Here is a 19193-nt window from a genome sequence, read left to right as displayed (position 1 = left end):
TCAGTTTCTAGTGCAAAATACGAAAAAAATATTTTTTTAAAAAATGATTGTATGTAGAAAAATTATGATGTTATAGATAAATATTTATCTTGACTGAAAAGGAAAGAAATATGTTGTAAAAAATCCTAAAATAACTTATTTATTTGGACAAGCCACACCAACAAGTGGTTCACGCAAAGATCAATTATATTAATGATATTGATTTGCCGTTCCTTCAAAATCTCAATTTTGACCAGGGTGTTAGCCTGGTCTTTCGCTGAAACCCTCAATTAAATGTTTATGTAAATTAGATATTCCTACATCACAAGCAGTAATTATAGCCTAACTTATTCTACGTTGTTTAAATAATTTGTACCGGTACAACTGATTGTAGTTTCAGAGGTTCTCGTTAGGATTGGCTGGCTGGGATAACCCACTCTAGCTATGAGTTGTCAAATTAACAGTTGTGCATCTTGGATCATGATAATGATCCTGAGTTGAGGTGTGAAATGGGACTCGAAAGCGGAACAAGGGCTGCTTGTATTCGTATCTCAGACGGGACATGGGATGGTTTGAATATGAAAATAAGGTTGCTGTAATAGTTATCAATGGGTTGGTACAGGTCTGTATCCAGGGGGTCTAGGGGGGCCGGATACCCTAAATTTTCGCTGGCCCCCCTTAAAATTTTCATGGTAGGCTTACAAATGAACTATAATATGATGATGAACTATAGTATAGTTGCATCGGGCCCCCCTAACTTCAGCCGTCCCCCCTACATTTTTGGGCTGTCTACCGGCCTGGGTTGGTAAAAGTGAGACTAAGATTTTAAAAGCAGTTGGTAACTTTTTTATTAAGACTTGGCAATTTCAAGTTTCATCCCTCCAATCTTGTAATGCTCGCTATGATGTTGCATGTGCATTTCCTTATGTTGCATGCATTCAAGTTCAGTTTGCTCTGTACACACAGAAGTGCAATTTTTAGTGATAACTTAAGAATATAAATCAGTCAAATACATTTTCTAGTGTATATGTATTATAATTTTGTTCCATTGAATTCTGAAATATTCGTTACTACTTCCATAAGATATTATTCAGGACAAATATGGCTTTGTCCTTATATGTCCATAGAAATACTTGTTACGTTTTGTGCTGTTAGTAACATAAGTGTATTGTCCTACTTACACACTTGAGGAATTCAAAACTTTCCATTTGACAGTCGAGATTGAGTTCCGTATTAAGAATTCTTCCTGTAAACAGCTTCATATAAGGAACCAGATGGTAGCTTTCAGAGTTGGAGCAAATGGTACGTATACAACTACGGAAAGCACCCAGTGACGTCATCCATAGATCACCATCTTTGTTAGATCTCTTATACATAACGACAAATGCTTCCAGCAAATGATCAACCATTTCTGTGTTCCGCAAATCTACACAACATAAATATAGTAACTGATCATCTTTTATTATTTTACGTATTATATACTTATCTAAATATTTCTACATACACGAGAAATTATAAACAAAACAAAGTCGCATTTTTCCTAATAGGTGGGTCGTTCAATATAGACCTATAAGTTTCCCTAAGCTGTAATATATATTATTCCTATTATTGTCGGATGTCTATAAATATGTTGTTGTAGGAATATAATTTGATAACGAATTTATCCGGTATTTCTTATAATGTTAGTATGTGTATAATCGGCAAAGACATGTATGTGGCAAATTTCATGTTAAAAGAGCAGTAAATAAGAACAATAAAACGAAATTAAAATTTTCTTGTCCATTTAGCACCATTTTGTTTTACTCATTCTAATTTTCGTATTTATAATTCTTTTCCTATGAAGTTTACCACAAATATACATTTTTCGATTATACACATAGTATTACTAATAAAAGTACCCTGCAAAATCATTTATCAAATTACATTCTTACAAAAAGACAGTTATAGATATGCGACAATCATTTTGGACATGAGTGTACATTTGTAAACTATACATATATATGTAGGTGAGTCCTTCCTCACTTCTACACATAATTCCCATTGAGATTCAGGGATTTGTTTCACCGTTGCAGCAATTCGTTCAAACTCTTTGCAAAAATTCAGGGCTCTGGCTATTTAGCATTCTCCTCATATTCTGATTCATCTTGGCAGAATGGGCCAACCTTTATTATGACTAAAGTATATCGTGTAGAATACAAAAATAAAGTATTGTAGATACAAACACATACTTCTGGTAACACACATTAGCTTGTAGCCCTCCTCGCTTGTCTATGTAATTGCCGGTATAGTATAGTCTTCAAGGAATCTCTGACGATAGACTCACGATCATGAGGTAAAACTTACTGAAGATTTGAGTTCCTCTGAGGACATTGTGAATATTTAGATTGTTCTCAAAGTTTCTCTGTTCGTCCAACTGCCGAAGGGTTCTCAGACGTCCAGAATTTGCATTGTCTGTTCTCGCAAAATGTTTTGAAAATTATTAAGGTACCGATTTTCTCTAAAGAAACAAAAAGTACGTGATGTTTGTGCAATGTTTTAAAATAACATCGTTATTACTCATCGATACTCAAATAACAGGAATAATTTACTCTCTGTTACTAATTTTTGGTAAATATTGACCTATTATTTAATTAATTCTAATATTTTAGGAAATAGCAAGTGCATAACCATGAGTATGCGGTAAATTTTAATAGGGTTTCCCCGGGTTTTAGTGTAAACTTGCATAGTTTTTAGTATAAATTTTTAGAGTATCCTGGTTTGTAGTGCAAACATTCATACAGTGTACTGCTTTTTAGTGGTAATTTTTCATAGGACGATCCGGTTTCTACTGTAAATTTTCAAAGGGAGCGCCGGTTTTTAGAGTAAATTTTCAAAGGGTTTCTCGTTTTGTTAGTTTAAAAATCTGGGAACTCTACATTAGGTTAAATAGAAAAGTGATTAATAAGAAGGCCATAGAAACAAATGTACCTTTTCAGGTGAATTAAAAGAAACCGTGGCTAGTGGTTTCGATTCCCGGTAAGAGAGCAATACAATTTGAACGCATGACAGTGGTTAAGATTCCGTCTTAAACTCTGGATCTACATTTCATATAGACTCATTGTTGAAAAAAGGACGCTAAACTTGAACGAACAAGCATAATGACTTACGTTACATTTAAAAAAAACACAGTCAAATTCATACTTTTCAACATTGTTTAAAAGGACGCATTTTTAAAAAACTTCTTATTAATAACATCTTTGCTAAAATTAAGTTATATTAGTATGGGATACATTCCAAAGCTTTTTGACGACCTGCTCGGAAGAGTAAAGCTCACGGAAGTAACGTTTTTCGTACGATACTCTAGCCAGCTGTTTGAAGTTGGTCACAAAATTTGAATCATGGGGTTCAAGGCGGAACAAAACGAGCCCTGTGGAGCATCTAACCCGTTCCTACTACTACTACTACCACCACTGCTACTACTACTCCTACTTCTGCTACTACTACTTATCTGCTTAAAAGTAAGTAAATCCGTTTTTCAGTTTTATTTTCATCTTGTTTTAATAGAAAAGTGTTATGAAAATTGAAAAAAAAAACTTTCCTTGGGCCGGGTTTGAACCCACGCCAAATTTTTTTCCTTGGGCCGGGTTTGAACCCACGACAAAAATTTTTCCTTTGGTCGGGTTTGAACCCAAGCCGGATTTCCATTGATAGCATATTGCGCTACCACGCTCGGCCGCGAGGGCCAACACTAGCGAACGTTGGGTTTCTGTTATATTTAAGCTACGTGCCAAGAAACGGATAACACCGACAAACCAGAACCGGGTATTTAGTTCCTACTTCCGGGAGCATTACTTCCCTGAGTGAGCCCTCAGTTTTGTCTTACTTACATGTTTTCGATTTGATATAACTATGTATAGGAATTGAAAACCAGAATAAGATATCCATAAAGCGTTTTGTCTTATGACCATAAATAATTCTTACAAATTGGTTGGTAGCCTACATCTAATTACTTCAAAGAAATCCATACCAAAAGTTTTCCATTGATAATTTTCCAAGGCTTCAAGTAGTGTGCTACTAATTCTGTTACATATTAATACATCGTCTTGAGAAACGGCGAATTTTACCAGAAGAATTACAAATTCTGGAGCTGGTCCGTACTGTAAGAAAGATTTAAAAGCATTATTACAGTACACTGTTTGCGTACGTGACAATTATCCTGCACAAAATACATAATACTTTGTTCAGCAAAATAATTTTGAAACAACCTTGGTAGGCATTACATATAAAGGACATTAAGCCGTATCAGTGTAGGAAGTAGAGTAAGTGGTCGAGCTACGACCGACTTCGTTACGACTAGTGTTTGCCCAGGAGGCGAGAAATTTCTAGTCACGTCTTGAAAACAGACTGAGGCCAAGAGATGAGATTGGATGAGATCCATCGAGAACGAGACAAGAATCAAGACAAGAAGTACATTCCGAAATTCGGGAGACAAGAAATATGATAATTCATGTCTCGTTTTTAAGATGACACAAGACGAGAAATTTCTAGAATCTTGTGGGAAACACTAGTTCATCATGTCTTAAGTCCCAAACATGGTTTTAGTGTTACATTATTAATATAATAATAATAATAATAATAATAATAATAATAATAATAATAATAACTTTATTTTCAGTGCCGTGAACAGCTCATTGGCAAAAATACAGCACTATGTTAAGACTATTATACAATCATTTAAAACAGACCAGAAAATTTGTTATATAGAATGAATATTAGTAGGTTAAGACCCTTGTCAGAAGTTTAATATATTCACATTACAAGATTAAAGCTGATTATAAAATAAGATTAAAATAGATACAGTCAATGTCATAAAATACTATTAACAGAACTATGGAAATTAAAGTTTCATTTAACTATCGTTAAAATAATGAGTCAACTTTGCTTAAAATTTCGTATCTTCTATGTAAAAGATCCTGGTTACCTATTGTCACATTTCCACATAAAATATTGGTTCTTTGAATAAAATGTTATAAATAAAGATATTCTGAAGATATATAATAATAATAAAATGAAGACCCTTGTCATGAAGTTAAAACAGATTAATCTTTGGAAAAAAATATAATTAAATAAAATAATTGCTCTATTGTTTCTCCCAACATATGTTCATTTCAAACTGTTATAAGACATTATCACTTTTCTCAATATTTCACGTTTTGAATTTATTGCTACCAATGTTGACTGACTTCTTACACTATAACACGGCACTCTTATTCCTATATTTTCCAAGCAGTAATCGCTACTATATTTATTATCCAATACCATTTGAATAAAGTATTTACCCATAAAATTTCTTCTTTCTGTTAGAGATTGAAGTCCCCAAAAAGTTAACCAATATTCATACTCGTGTGAATTAATAATTATATTATTATTATTATTATTATTATTATTATTATTATTATTATTATTATTATTATTATTATTATTATTATTTTTATTATTATTATTATTATTATTATTATTATTATTATTATTATTATTATTATTATTATTATTATTATTATTATTATTATTATTATTATTATTATTATTATTATTATTATTATTATTATTATTATTAAGTATTCTGCCTTTCGGCAGGTCCTGGGACTAATGAGTTCTTTTTTCAATTTTATATTTGGGCCTGGAAATATTTCTTCCACGTTTCTCGATCTTGAGCTTCCCCTGTTAACTCCCAATATTTTTTACTATTTTTCAAATCATTAACCAGTTGTGTTCTTATTATTATTCCTTGCTTTCCTTCCCATCTTTTCTTCTATGACGGTATGAAGAAGATAATTTCTTCGCGCATGATGTGTCCAAAGCGATTGGCCTTTCTACGAAGGATGGTGGCTAGAAGTGTCCTCTTCTCTACTATCCGTTTTAAATCATCTTCGTTTGTTACTCTCTCTGTCCATTTTATCTTCTCCATCTTTCTCCAACACCACCACATTTCGAAGTCCTCTAATTATTTTTTCTCTATCTTCCTTAATGTCCAAGTCTCTGAACCATGCAGTCCAGTGCTCCATATATTGTACTTGCCCAATTTCTTTCTGACTTTAAAAACTATAAATTGATATAATGGTTGTACAAACACAATAATTTGTCAACATTTAAGGAAACAAAAGTAATTACACAATGTATTCCAATAATAAATATTGTTTGATTGTTGTTAGATGACACCCTTCGTGAACCTCTCGTAACGCAGAAGAATTATGATAATTTATAGATGAAATGAAGAAAAGCATAGAGTATAAATTTTGAACATAAATTTACAAATTGAAACAAGAAAAAAATTTGGAGAAGCGAGACGAGACGAGAAAACTCCATTCCTTGTCTCACTTTTCTCATAAATAACGACTGCTTGGTCGCAAGCCCGCCGGAGGTGGTAGCCAAACTATACAGTACTGTACAAAATTGCATTTTGATCAATCAACTTTCAGACACAAAGCTGTATGTTTATATATTAGTGATATATTTGTTATTATTGCTATGTTACTAATGTAATTATTTATCTTATTCTTGTTTCTAGAGATTGTTGATAATAGCGACCATCTATCATAACCTACTCAACAGGTCTTAAGTAAGATTCATCGTAACTCGACGACAAAATGTACAAACTATTAGGGGAAGTAAGGTTCTTGCATGTCGTTTATAGCTATGAATATGTCACATTTGAGTTCTTCCATATGATCTCGTTTATGTTCTAAGAAGGTCACCTTTTGTTTGTTCACAAATAGGGACAATTAAAATGTGACAAACAAGACACTTAATAGTTCAATTTCTACAATACTATTAGCAATAATAGAAAAATGTCCAAAGACATAATATACAGGGTGGCCCAAAAATAGGTATACAGTACCGAACTGATCAGTTCATTGCTCTTCATATCATTTCTTGTTGTTATCCATCAGGTAGACTCAGTTTCTTTCTAATTTGTTCTTAATGTGTTTTTACTTATATCTTAAGCTCGAAAGAGCCGAAGCAAATAAACCCATAAACTAGAATGTTATACTTGATCAATGCAGGAGTGTATACGTACTTTTGGGCCACCCTGCATAACAATCGTTCAACTGAACGAAATGATATCCGTGAGTGTAAATCCTCATGTGTAGTCTTCGAGAAAAAAATACAAAAAAAAAGTTTTTTTGTGAACCTGAAACCTGATAGTATACGACAACCACGCCATCTGTTAAAGTGTAATTGCAACTGAGGTACATCCTGATCATGCCTGTCTTTAGAATATTACCAAGATGCAAGAGAATATAGTTAATGAAATATAGTACAAAATTATTATTAGTTCTTTAAACTTCAATTTTTGTATTCATAGATGCCATCATGCTTTACAAAATAATATGCTTGATGATAAATTCTTATGAGCAGTTTTCGAAATATATATATATATATATATATATATATATATATAGAGAGAGAGAGAGAGAGAGAGAGAGAGAAAGAGAGAGAGAGAACGAATTTTTAAAACATTAAAATGTATGTTGTCCAACATATTAAAATAACATTTTAGTACACCTTACTTTTGGAAAGCGAAAAACTAGAGCTGGTGACTGGAAATACCGTTGCTTTTACATAGATATTTTTTATAGGACATGTATAGCGCTATGTTAAAATCTTTCATTTTCTAAAATACCGAAAAAAAAAAAGTAATGACATTGGATATTTAGTTATACTGAGGCTGCTATTTTGGAGTTTTCTCCTTTATTTATTTATTTATTTATTTATTTTGAATATTATCTTGTTTTCACTCACCGACTGAACTGATATTTTCTAGTTTTCTGGAACAGATGGCTTATTTGTTTATATACTGTACATGACAAGCAAAAAATATGTACCCGATTTCAGAAATTTATTGTGTGATATCTAATAAACGTATGTTATTGTGAGACATATGCTTCGAAAGGTTAACTTTCAAAGTTTGGTTTCCACGCAGTGTTTCCACTAAGAGTCAGGAGCGAGCATGAAATGAATTGCTAACATTGACCCGCAACATGCTACAAAAGATTAGCGGGATATAGACTATCAACTTGATCTGTGCCGTGTTACGCGAAATGTTCACGTAGAACACTTCTGATATGTTTGAAGGAAACTTTGACAGTTTACCTTTCTAAAGCACATATCTCACAATAACATATGTTCGTTAGATTTCACAGAATAAATGTCTGAAATCAGGTCAATTATTTTGATTTGTCTTTTATGCGTAAAAGTACACTCTTGAGTAGAAGAATGAGTCTGTTGTTGCTTGTCGTACTGATCGTTTATAAAGGGGTACTCGTTTGTTTTTTTTTATGTTGTTCTGAGATCTCATTACAAATTTCATTTTGTCTACCTGTATGTTGTTATTTCCTCACTCCGAAATAAGGACCAATACTAATTAATGTATAGCCAATGAAAAAAACAACAACTTTTAATTACCCAAATTCGACTTAACACATTTTCATTGAATTATATAGTGCTTAATTATTCCAGCACTGAAAATTGTATTTACGTATCACGACCATGGGATTAAGATAGTTTCCCACGTAGAAAAAAATAAGACAGTTTGTTGAAAATACAAATAAACTCAACGCAATTTTATAAATGATGAACACTGTATTAACTGACTACTATACAGTATTCAATGTACACTAATCTTCCTACATCAGTAATACGCGAACCATGCCAAAACACAATTATTTAATAAATCTCCAAAATTAGAATATGCCTAAGTAGCTATATGTCAAATATTACCTTGATATAATTGAAGAGTTTCGTTTACCAAAATTCCTTTTAATATTTATTGTGTCTGTCCGTTCGGGAGGAAAAAAAGTCTGGAGGACTGTTTGTTGGATCACCACCAACTTTGGCCAAAATAAAGAGGGGCAAAGGTTAGAAATCTACTTTATTCAGGAAGGTGATATATAAAAACCGGAAGTTGTAGAATTCAATCATTTCCGGTTTTTACGTTGATTACTATAGATCAGAAACGGTCATGTATATAACGAAAAGCGGTTCTCTAAGCAATAGAAATCCACAACAAGCTATGGTTTCAATATTGATCTAAATAGACTAAAAACGATATTACAGAACGAGAATAGCGTTTTGGAATCCATTTAGCGTTCTAAGAATAAGCACCATCTTACATCATTAACTTTCTAGTCAACCCAAAAGTGAATGAAATCAATCACTTCCCGTTTTTACGTTCATTACAATAGGTTAAAAACTGTAATAAATAACGAAATGTGTTTTTCTTCAATCAATAAAGCGTCATTATATCTCTACTAAAATATGAAGTAGAAGAAATCAACCATTTCTGGTTTAACATTGATCCCTATAGAGTTAAAACGGTAATAGATAGCTAGAAGCGGTTTTCTGCAATTAATCTCTCTACTAAAACTAAAAGTTGTAAATACCTATGACCACTTCAGGTTTCAATAGTAACTGAGAGACTATCACGCAATACAAATCAAACTGATTCATTTGGTGTACACTCGTGACACTATATATATAGTGAAGTTGTACTGAACTAGTGTTGGCATATCACATCATATCCGCATGACCTACACAGAGAAAAATCCGTTCTCCGGACAGCGGTATATTGTACAAATATACGGTATCTTCTTGCTTACTATAGAAATCAGTACGGAGCATACGTTAACCGTATGCTACATAGGCACTGCCCTCATATGTTACATCATGTCGTTGCAGGATGTCTGACATCTAACAGTTTTCCGTATATCACATGCATATACTTACAGTATGTTACCTTCGTCAGCTATATGTTATATACGTCCATTTGTATGTGAGATCCTGATCGCCTACATTGTTTAATACAGAAAGTACGTATAGATATAACACTTATACAGAAAGTATTATGAAACATGCGTTTTCAGTTATACGTCTGTTGTACGTTAAGTCCAAAAACTACAGGAATTACTCATGTAATCTATCTTTTTAAGTATGCCACCTACAATATTTTTCTCAGTGTGACTTTCTGGAACATTATTCAAATGCTGAATTTACAGTACAAGTACTTAGAAATACGTAAATTGACACACAATATCGTTTATGACACCCGAACGAAATAAATCCTTGAGTCGCCACTCTGGGACAGGTTTTGTCTTAGTTTTGTAAGTGTAAACAATGCTTTTAAATATAAATATTTGTACGAGCTTTCGCTATAATTGATCAATAATAATTTAGATTATATTGTTAAAAATATTTTTAAAAAATGTATACATATATTCTGTTTCATAGCAACAAAGATTCGAACCAGATTCTAACACGAAAAATCAAAATTACTAGGACAAGATTGTAAGTTAAACTATTTAATACTTTGAGTAGATTAATTTGTATCTTACAACACCTGGTCATCATGCATATACCGTAACTCAGTAACTGGTCATTAAATCTCAAGTAAATACGAAGTACAGTGAAACCTCTCTATGTTGGTCACCATCAGTTCCATTGAAAAGTGGCCAACTTAGACAGGGGGACAACTTACAGAAAATAAGTGGTATTGGTGTATTTTTATAATAGGATTTCTAGTATTATTTGATTGTAAAATTTTAATAAGCAATGGCACGACAGCTACTTTTAAATAATGTATATAGAGTAATCATAACAATATACAGTACTAGAAAAAAATTACTACAGTATATTTAATATATGTACCTTTACCTTCCTGAAAACTAGTCTGGTACACTTAGCTATTCGGATTAAAAACACAATAACACAAACAACCATAAAATAGAAATGTATGTAGGCAGTTTATTGAAATTGATATTATAGCACATTGAGTTATTCATATTGAAAACAAGAGAGGCAAAATTATAAATTGAACAATTTATGTGCAGTTTATATGACTTTTTTTTTTCCGACAGTGACAAATATTTTCTGTACAACTTTCGAAAAAAATGTACTCCAGTAGCGGGGGGGGGGGGGAAACACGAACCACCAACTTTTTAATTACTAGCCGCGTGCTCTTCTGACTTGGCCACGGAGGCGATGAAGAAAACGTCGCTTATAAGGGATACATTGTTGAGGTCTTTTGAATTTGGCTAATTAGAATGTTCCTTTAAGCCGCGTATATTCGACGATAACCGTTCGGGATAAGATAAAATCTGCTCGCCATGTAGACCTAATTTTATAACAAAATGACGACTGTGTATTTACTTTATTTTATAGTTCTTCCATATTCACTTTCAAATGATGGGCGCCAGTTGCCATCTAATAAAGTTGACGCGTTTGTTGCTTCTAGTACACAATCACAGAAAAAGAAGCAATAAATGCATCAAATGTGGGAGATGAATTTAGAACACCAAAATGGCACATGCCTGGCATATCTTGTGCTGTTAGGGTTTCTTCAGAAACATTATGTAAAACTATTGAAAACACATCGCACGGTTTGCATTTTGAAATTTTGCGTATGCCTGGATTTGTTTAAGTATTTCTTTTTGCTGTGTTTGCGCGTAGCTTCAATTCATAAGCCTTTATAATTAGATGCCCAACATATTTCGCAACTCAGAAAACAACACCGAAGATTCTACACTTGTGTTAATTTAACACACAGGCTGTGTATCATTTCAACTACTGGCATTTAACACACAATCCAAATGGAGAGCGAGCTGTTCTAACCACTTGTTTGTGTTATATTTTTAACACAATCGTGTTAACACATAGGCATGTCGTTGAAATAACACAACGATTTTTTACAGTGTACGATGATCAGGTAATTTTGCAACTACAATCCATAACTTAATTCAACATTCATTTCTAATGGGGGCGGTCCCCGGCTCAATTTCCTGTTAACTAAATTTATGCCAAACCTATGTTTTTGTCTGCCAGTAAGTTATTTTACAGACCATATCTTTTAAATAAGCAATACGGGCTTTAAAAATTTCCCGTACTTCGGTGGGTTCTCTATTTATAGTTTTCGAGTAATATAACTAATACCAATTATTAGGAAGCAATGTTCCTCACACATACCACTTAGAATAAATTGTTTATATTGCCGCTTCGTATATATAATAATTATGCCATACGTAATATAAAGTAATAGAAAAACAGCTTAACTTATTGCTCACCAACACAATTATGTAATGCATCGAAGTTTGTTCCCGGAACATAACACTTATACTTGATCTCTAATGTATGTCATCCACTAGTATAAATGTCTTGTGCGTCCAAAATGAGTTAAATTCAAGTCATGTCTCACATCTGACATCAAAAACAATTTCTTTATTTTTATTTTCTACTGCTAAACAAAATACGAGCTCCCTTTGCCTTGTGCTTCAGAAAAACTGGTTTCCACGCAATTCATAGCCTTGCAAACAGGTGACAGGTGAATATACTTTTAGCTGTTTCTTTTACCCTGCTTCTATCGGAACAAAAAATCTGTTTTTTCCTAGGTAGATTGCGCATTGGAAAAAAGGTGAGCAAAAACCGATCCCGAAACATTAGGAAAATGAGAGCAAACGGTTATCTTTGGCAATTATAGATGTCAGCCCTGTTCTACCGTTACACTTCCTATTATTACTTACGAAAGTATTTTTATAAAAATGTATGCTTTCATTATCCATAATTATATAATAATAATAATAAGAAATCATTACTAAAATTTATAATTATAATATATTCAAATATTACTGGAACTAAATATAAACATTACAGTAATCATCGTTAGAAGACCTCATGCTAGTGGTTAAAAATAACCCACACATCGTATACTTAGCTGGACTAAATATTGTTTTCCTCGAAAAAAATCATCGGGATCGTGACTCCGCTTCTACTCGCGGCTCTCTTCGTGTGCGGTCCGTGTTCTACAAAGGATGTGCTGACGTCACCAAGTAAAGTAAAAGGTTATCTTCTTCCGGTTCGAAAAGTATTCATTTATTTATTTTATTTATACATGTATTATAGGATATTGGATTTTTCATAACTAGTTTGATATCATAAGATATAATATTCCGTTCAATTAAAATAATTAAACGGTTATCAAAATTAGGCTTACTATTAATGTCGATTCCGGTAATATCCATACATTAGCATAATATGAAAAATTAAACCTTTTATGCTTTATTTAAAATAATATCAAACTGCCACGCCCACTTAAAGTGCTCTAGTTTTACATAATTATAATAAAAAAATCTAGTTGTACGTAAGCATATGCTAAAATATCGGGATTTTTAACAAAACCACCCATACAATCTTTTAATTTGGTAGTAAAATAAGGTCATAAGTGCCAGTAAATGTAAATTAATTAGCCCATAATTTGGAAAAAGTTCATTTATCTCCCGACACTTTACAACCATTTCTACCATGTTATTGGAACTATTTTGAATGAAGGTATGCTGACGTCAGGCATTAGGATGTAATGAAGACAATAGTTCCTTGTATTGAAAGATAATATTTCCATATGAGGGATATGCTATTTTGATCTTGAGTTTTATGACAACGGAGGTTGGTGAAGCAGAAGAGTTACTACGTTTTGTGGAGAGGAACGAATTGTAGGAACTGAGCAGACAGTGTGGTAAATGTAGAAAGGCATTGAAAATAGAAATGAAGATACAGTTACATAATTAAATTCAAACATCTTATTGATGGTGTAAAACGTCATTGTAAAAAGTAAACAGTGTAGGTACCTTTCTTCGAGGACACAAATTTGTCGACAGAGAAGGTATTATGTATTGTCTATTGGTGCAAAGTTTAAATAAAATATCTTACAAGAACAGGAAATATATGTTTTTTTCACGAGTTACATGTGGTTGTCACACAGTGGTGGATTGGATCAGTTTTTGTAGGGTGATGTATGTGGATTACGTGGTTAGAAATTCTGGACGAATAGACGAAGCAATATAATAGGCAAAGTAGCAGTGAGTGTATAGAGTTCAAATGTACAAAGTCAATTAATGCCGACTAATGTACAAATAGGGATGCGCACGAGACGAGTCGAGACAGGGTCTTCTGACTAAATTCGAGTCGAGACACGGCTCTTCCAATAGAGAAATACATTTTTCGAGTAGAGACATCACTTTTACAGCACATTTTCGAGTCGAGACAGCCACAAATCTTGTCTCGTGCGCATCTTTATGTACAAAGTCAATGATTGTTACGAATGAGTATGTCAATGTATGTTAAAAGAACCAAACTAACTAACTTTATGGATTCAGAAACTCAAAAGTGTATAGCACAGAAAGAAAAATAAATGTGTCCATTATATTCTGGCGAATACAATTTAACTGAAACAGTTCATGCTCATCTTCCTAAGCTAATGGTCTACGTTAACTTCTCAGCTTCTGATTTGCCTTTAGAAATATTAACTTCTTAGAAACTTACTATATAACTACAAATATTAAAGTGGGGATATGAGATTATTAATTAGCACAAAAAATAATTCTTATTGCAATTTAAACAGTACATTACGAGGATATTGAAAGCAGGTAATGCAATGAAAATAGTATACCTTTAAAAATACTAAAAAAAATAAGTACCTTAAGAAATAACTCGATTACAGTTGTTCCAAATCTAGTAATTTTCCATCCATCATTTTGTTCCATATAGCTGAAATTGGATTAGAAAGTGATTAATCAAATACAAATATCACATAAATATTTCTTAAGGAGAATAAAATTATACGTATGTTAGTGTTATATCTGTTTTGTATTAGTTTGGTGCGAATGAAGTGCCCACTGCAATTGTCGTTTCGAAGGGTAAAAAAAGGAAAGAAAAAGAGAAAACTAAATATGTACTTTATGGATATACTGTCCGTTTGCATCCAAATACTTTTTCACCCAAATTAGATTATTAATAACTGAATGCAAATGATAGGATGAATGAATTAATTTTATTATAATTTAATTTTAGAATGTAATTGTAATCATAGAGGTCATTACATACTTTAAACAATCTCATAGCTAACAATTATATGTTGACCTGGCATTGAGGACTTTGTTTTTAGCAAAAAAGTTTCTTCTGGACACGAGTCGATTAAATCATGTTAGGAAACATGGACTCACCCGTTTCTTAAATTTTTAATTATGTATCAATGTCTTATTTGATTTATTATTTAAATATATGATGAAGCAAGTCACAGTTATTCTTTTGGGTTTACCTTGATTTACTAAATAAAAACAATCAAATCATGATTGCCGTCAATGAAATTAGTAAAGTGTATTATTGTAGAATACAAGTACGTAATTTCTTTTATCTTTTTCTTCTTCTTTACTAATTTAGTTGAATATTTGAGCTAAGTTAGATTTATCCTCTTCTTTATTGTATCATACACGCTCTTTGCTTGTGTGCTTAAGATCTTTTTTATGTTGTTAATGAATGTAATTCACATAACAAATTGTATCTAAGTAATTTAATCGTATAATACAACTTGATAAAATCATTGAAATGTTATACAGATATTTTATATTTAAGATTTCCAAATTAATACTGCTATCATTGGTGATACTTCTGGTATTACGACAGTGAATCTAATAACTTATCAAGGTATGTTTTAATTCGTTAAGTTTCTATAATGTACTGCAATTTTTTCTTTGTCCAATTTTAACTTTCTTAAATAAGTTAATAATTCGGTTGTGATTCTCAGCGAATTAAAGTTGCAATTAAAAAAAAACATTAAGAAAATTTCTTTTACTGCATCCTAATTTCAACAAGTTGCAAACATAGTTTTGTCTTACGAGTTTCAAGTTTCAAAGAAGAGACCAAAATCATATGAAAACGATCGAATTAATAATTCCAAAACTTCGTTTTTACTTAACAATGAGATTTCTCTGAAAACGAACTTATTAGTAGTGATATGAGGGAATAAATAAACACGACACTTTGAATAATTCAAATCATACCTGGGAAACGTTATTAGTTATTCAAAATGTTACAAAATATAATTTTGTCTTGCGATTTTTATTTTCATTTTAATCAAACAATTTTAATTCAATAGGAAATATTTTTAGTACTATTTTTTTAAAAATATGTTCCAAAGCTTCGTTTTGTCTTGTGAATTTCAAGTTTGAAACGAGAGATTAAAACAATTTGAAAACCTACTTTTAAAATATTCGACAAAACTGGGTTTCTTTGATGTTTTAAAGAACTAGCTACTGATTCTAAATTGTAGATTTTCACTCAAGAGTAATAACCCGTACTAATACAAACTTCATAAAAATTTAAATAGTAATGTAAATTTATATAATTATATGATAATATTATTAAATTAAAGTTAGATAACTATAAGGTATAAGCCAACAAATATATTTAATAATTGTAGTAATACAAAGTTGTGTTATGAACAATACACACTTTGAACTTTTAATATTTTCACAAATTTTAACAAAGTATTTTTAGGTATAAAGCGAACAGTTAAAAATATTTTGAGACACGTAATACAAATAAAATTTAAATTTGTTATAAAGACATTGTCAAGCTAATAAATATGATTTTTTTTCTTTTAGGACATTCTAGCACATGAGGTCTGTTAGTTTACCTACAAATAAGTTAAGAGAATTTGAACAGACAACAACTTTTTATCAATTATTTACTTCGGAAAAGTTAAGAACAACGGTAAGAAATAAAAAAAATATTCATGTTAAAGTTTTGCACTATTATTATTAGTTAATTTTGCTTTCTATTTAATGATTTTTATTCTGTCAGTTAATACTTTCTGCGCCTCTACACTGAAGTATATATTATTATTATGTTGTGTAACATGTACGTGAAAAATTAAAATACCATACGATATATGTAATTAAATTTTTTAAAATTACAAACTTAACGTTATTACTTTTTATTTTTTATCAAGTTCCTTTTAAATTTATTTCCTAAAATATACTAACATTTTCTGCTCTTTAATATATTTCTTTCCCTTCAACCATGTTTCTTTCTTGTTTGTTAAATTCCTTTGGTTAACTTATTTTGTTTTAATATCCTTTTTACTTTTCAACTATATTATTATTTTAGCAAGTTATTTTTCTTTTATTTTTATTATCTTCTCTACTAAGTTTTAAATTATTTTTTATATAATTATAGTTTTATTTTTACTAACCTTTTCTATTTAATTGTACCGTCTTCTTACTGAGTGTTTCTTTCTTTTGAAATTTGTTTCTTTAACTTTCCCTCACTAATATTTAATTAACCTCTCCTTGTTGTATTTTGTTTGTTAAATTTCTTACTGTTGAATTTTAGTATTCTCTTTACTAGCATTTCTCTATTCTTTGAATTTCTTTGGTTTAACTTTATTAAATTTCTTGCGTTTAATTTTAACATGTTCTTTATTATAATTTTCTTGTTTGTTAAGTTTCCTTTTGTTTAACTATTTTCAACTAACATGTCTTTTTTCTTAAAATTGATTATTTTATATAACCAAATATTGTTACTTTGTTGAGTTTACAGTTTACTTTTAAATTTAGTTATATTCTACTCAAACTTAATAAATTAATGAAACAATAAACTATTGAAACACAATATCTTAAGGAAAATAATTATTACTTAAAATTTAATTGCTTTAATAGTTCTAGAATACATTATTAAATGTTTAGAGACTATAATTGCATAGTACTGTGCAATCAACAATAAAAATTGCGTAATGTTTGGATAAGGTCAGAAAAGTTAGTGAAATTAGCATGTGATCAATTGTAAAAACGTTGAAATTACCTGTATGATTCAGTACTGAGTTAGAAATCATAGTGGAACAATACGTTAGAAGTGAGCGTTCCATCATTGAGCAAACGCAGCCCGCTTTTAAGTCACACCTACTAATTAGAGTTACTTATAATTCTTAATGAAGATGAATGCATTTACGCAACCTCTTTCTGTAATTACTGACGTAAAATCAAATAATACAGGGTGTTTGAAAACAACACCAACAACGTTTGGGAGGTGATTCCTGACACCAAAATAAGACGAAAAGTATAGACCAACCTGGGTGCACAAATGCTTACTTTCGGATTTATAGGCTGCCGAAAACATGAAAAAAATGAACTTTAAAGGTCTATAGCTCCTAAACTATGGGACATACCGTAGTCGGGTCAAGACTTTACTTAGGAACTAATACGTGCTCTATCTAAAAATACATGTTTGAGAATCCTAAGGTACTCACGCAACAATTTTTGTACAGGCAGTTTGGTTACGGACATATAATCTGAAGTACTCACTAATTACCTCTATAAATATTGTTGCGGAAGTACTGCAGGATTCTGAAGCATGAATTTGTGGATAGAGCACATATTAGTTCCTTTGTAAAGTCTTGACCCGACTACGGCAGGCCCTATAGTTTTAGAGCTACGGACCTTTAAAGTTCATTTTTTCTTGTTTTCGGCAGCCTATAGCTCCGAAAGTAAGCATTTGTGCACCCAGGTTGGTCTATACTTTTCGTCTTATTTTGGTGCCAGGAATCACCTCCCAAACGTTGCCGGTGTTGTTTGGAAACACCCTGTATATTATTTTTCCATAATAAAAACTTCCATTTTTAAAATTCATTTTGTCATTTTACCTGTCGTTTTCGGTGTCACAACTGCTGGTTTTACTTATGAAGTTAACATGTTCTCGACAAGTGCACATGGCAGTAAATATCAATCTGAAAATACTTCGAAATATATTACAATATTTTAAGGTATTAGCTACTTACTCAATAATGGAATGCATAAGCACCGGGAAGAAATCCTGAGAGACCATCAGCAATTTCTCATAGCAAGCAGCCGCAGCTTTGGACGATGTATTTCTCAACATTGTTCTAATTTTTAGAAAAGATAAAAGATAAATTACGTTTAATGTTGTATCTTTTTAGGATCCTGGATTGTAGTATTCTCCCATCAACCTTGACACTTATTAATATATATCTATTTTTTTGTAATATTCTCTCATCATCCTTGACACTTAGCAATATATATATCTATTTTGTTTCTAATATTGTCCCACCATCCTTGACACTTAGCAATATAGATCTATATATATATATATATATCTGTTTTGTTTGTAATACTCTTCCATCATCCTTGACACTTATTAATATATATCTATTTTATTTGTAATATTCTCCCATCGTCTTTGACACTTAGCAATATATATCTATTTTGTTTGTAATATTCTCCCGTCTTCCATGGCACTTGTAATATTCTCCCGTCTTTCAGCAATATATATCTATTTTGTTTGTAATACTCTCCCATCTCCTTGACACTTAGAAATATATATCTATTCTGTTTGTA

The 19193-nt window shown here is 31.4% G+C and overlaps 1 protein-coding gene across 2 annotated transcripts in view; it reads right to left on the bottom strand.

The window, feature by feature from the left end:
- LOC145672774 (uncharacterized) overlaps positions 1-19193 on the bottom strand; it is a 112051-nt gene that overhangs the window by 41193 nt on the left and 51665 nt on the right. For both annotated transcript variants that reach the window (XM_081741940.1, XM_081741941.1), the window contains exons 5-8: positions 18617-18721; positions 14481-14550; positions 3986-4115; positions 1161-1405 (exon numbers count right to left, since the gene is read on the bottom strand). In XM_081741940.1, the coding sequence (XP_081598066.1) occupies positions 1161-1405; positions 3986-4115; positions 14481-14550; positions 18617-18721 (550 nt within the window). The remainder of the gene's footprint in view (positions 1-1160; positions 1406-3985; positions 4116-14480; positions 14551-18616; positions 18722-19193) is intronic.

The sequence above is a fragment of the Thermobia domestica genome, chromosome 16, assembly GCF_964235325.1.
Source record: "Thermobia domestica chromosome 16, izTheDome1.hap1.1, whole genome shotgun sequence".
Classification (NCBI taxonomy): domain Eukaryota; kingdom Metazoa; phylum Arthropoda; class Insecta; order Zygentoma; family Lepismatidae; genus Thermobia; species Thermobia domestica.
Note: the sequence above shows the minus strand (reverse complement) of the source record. Positions and strands in the feature narration are given on the sequence as shown.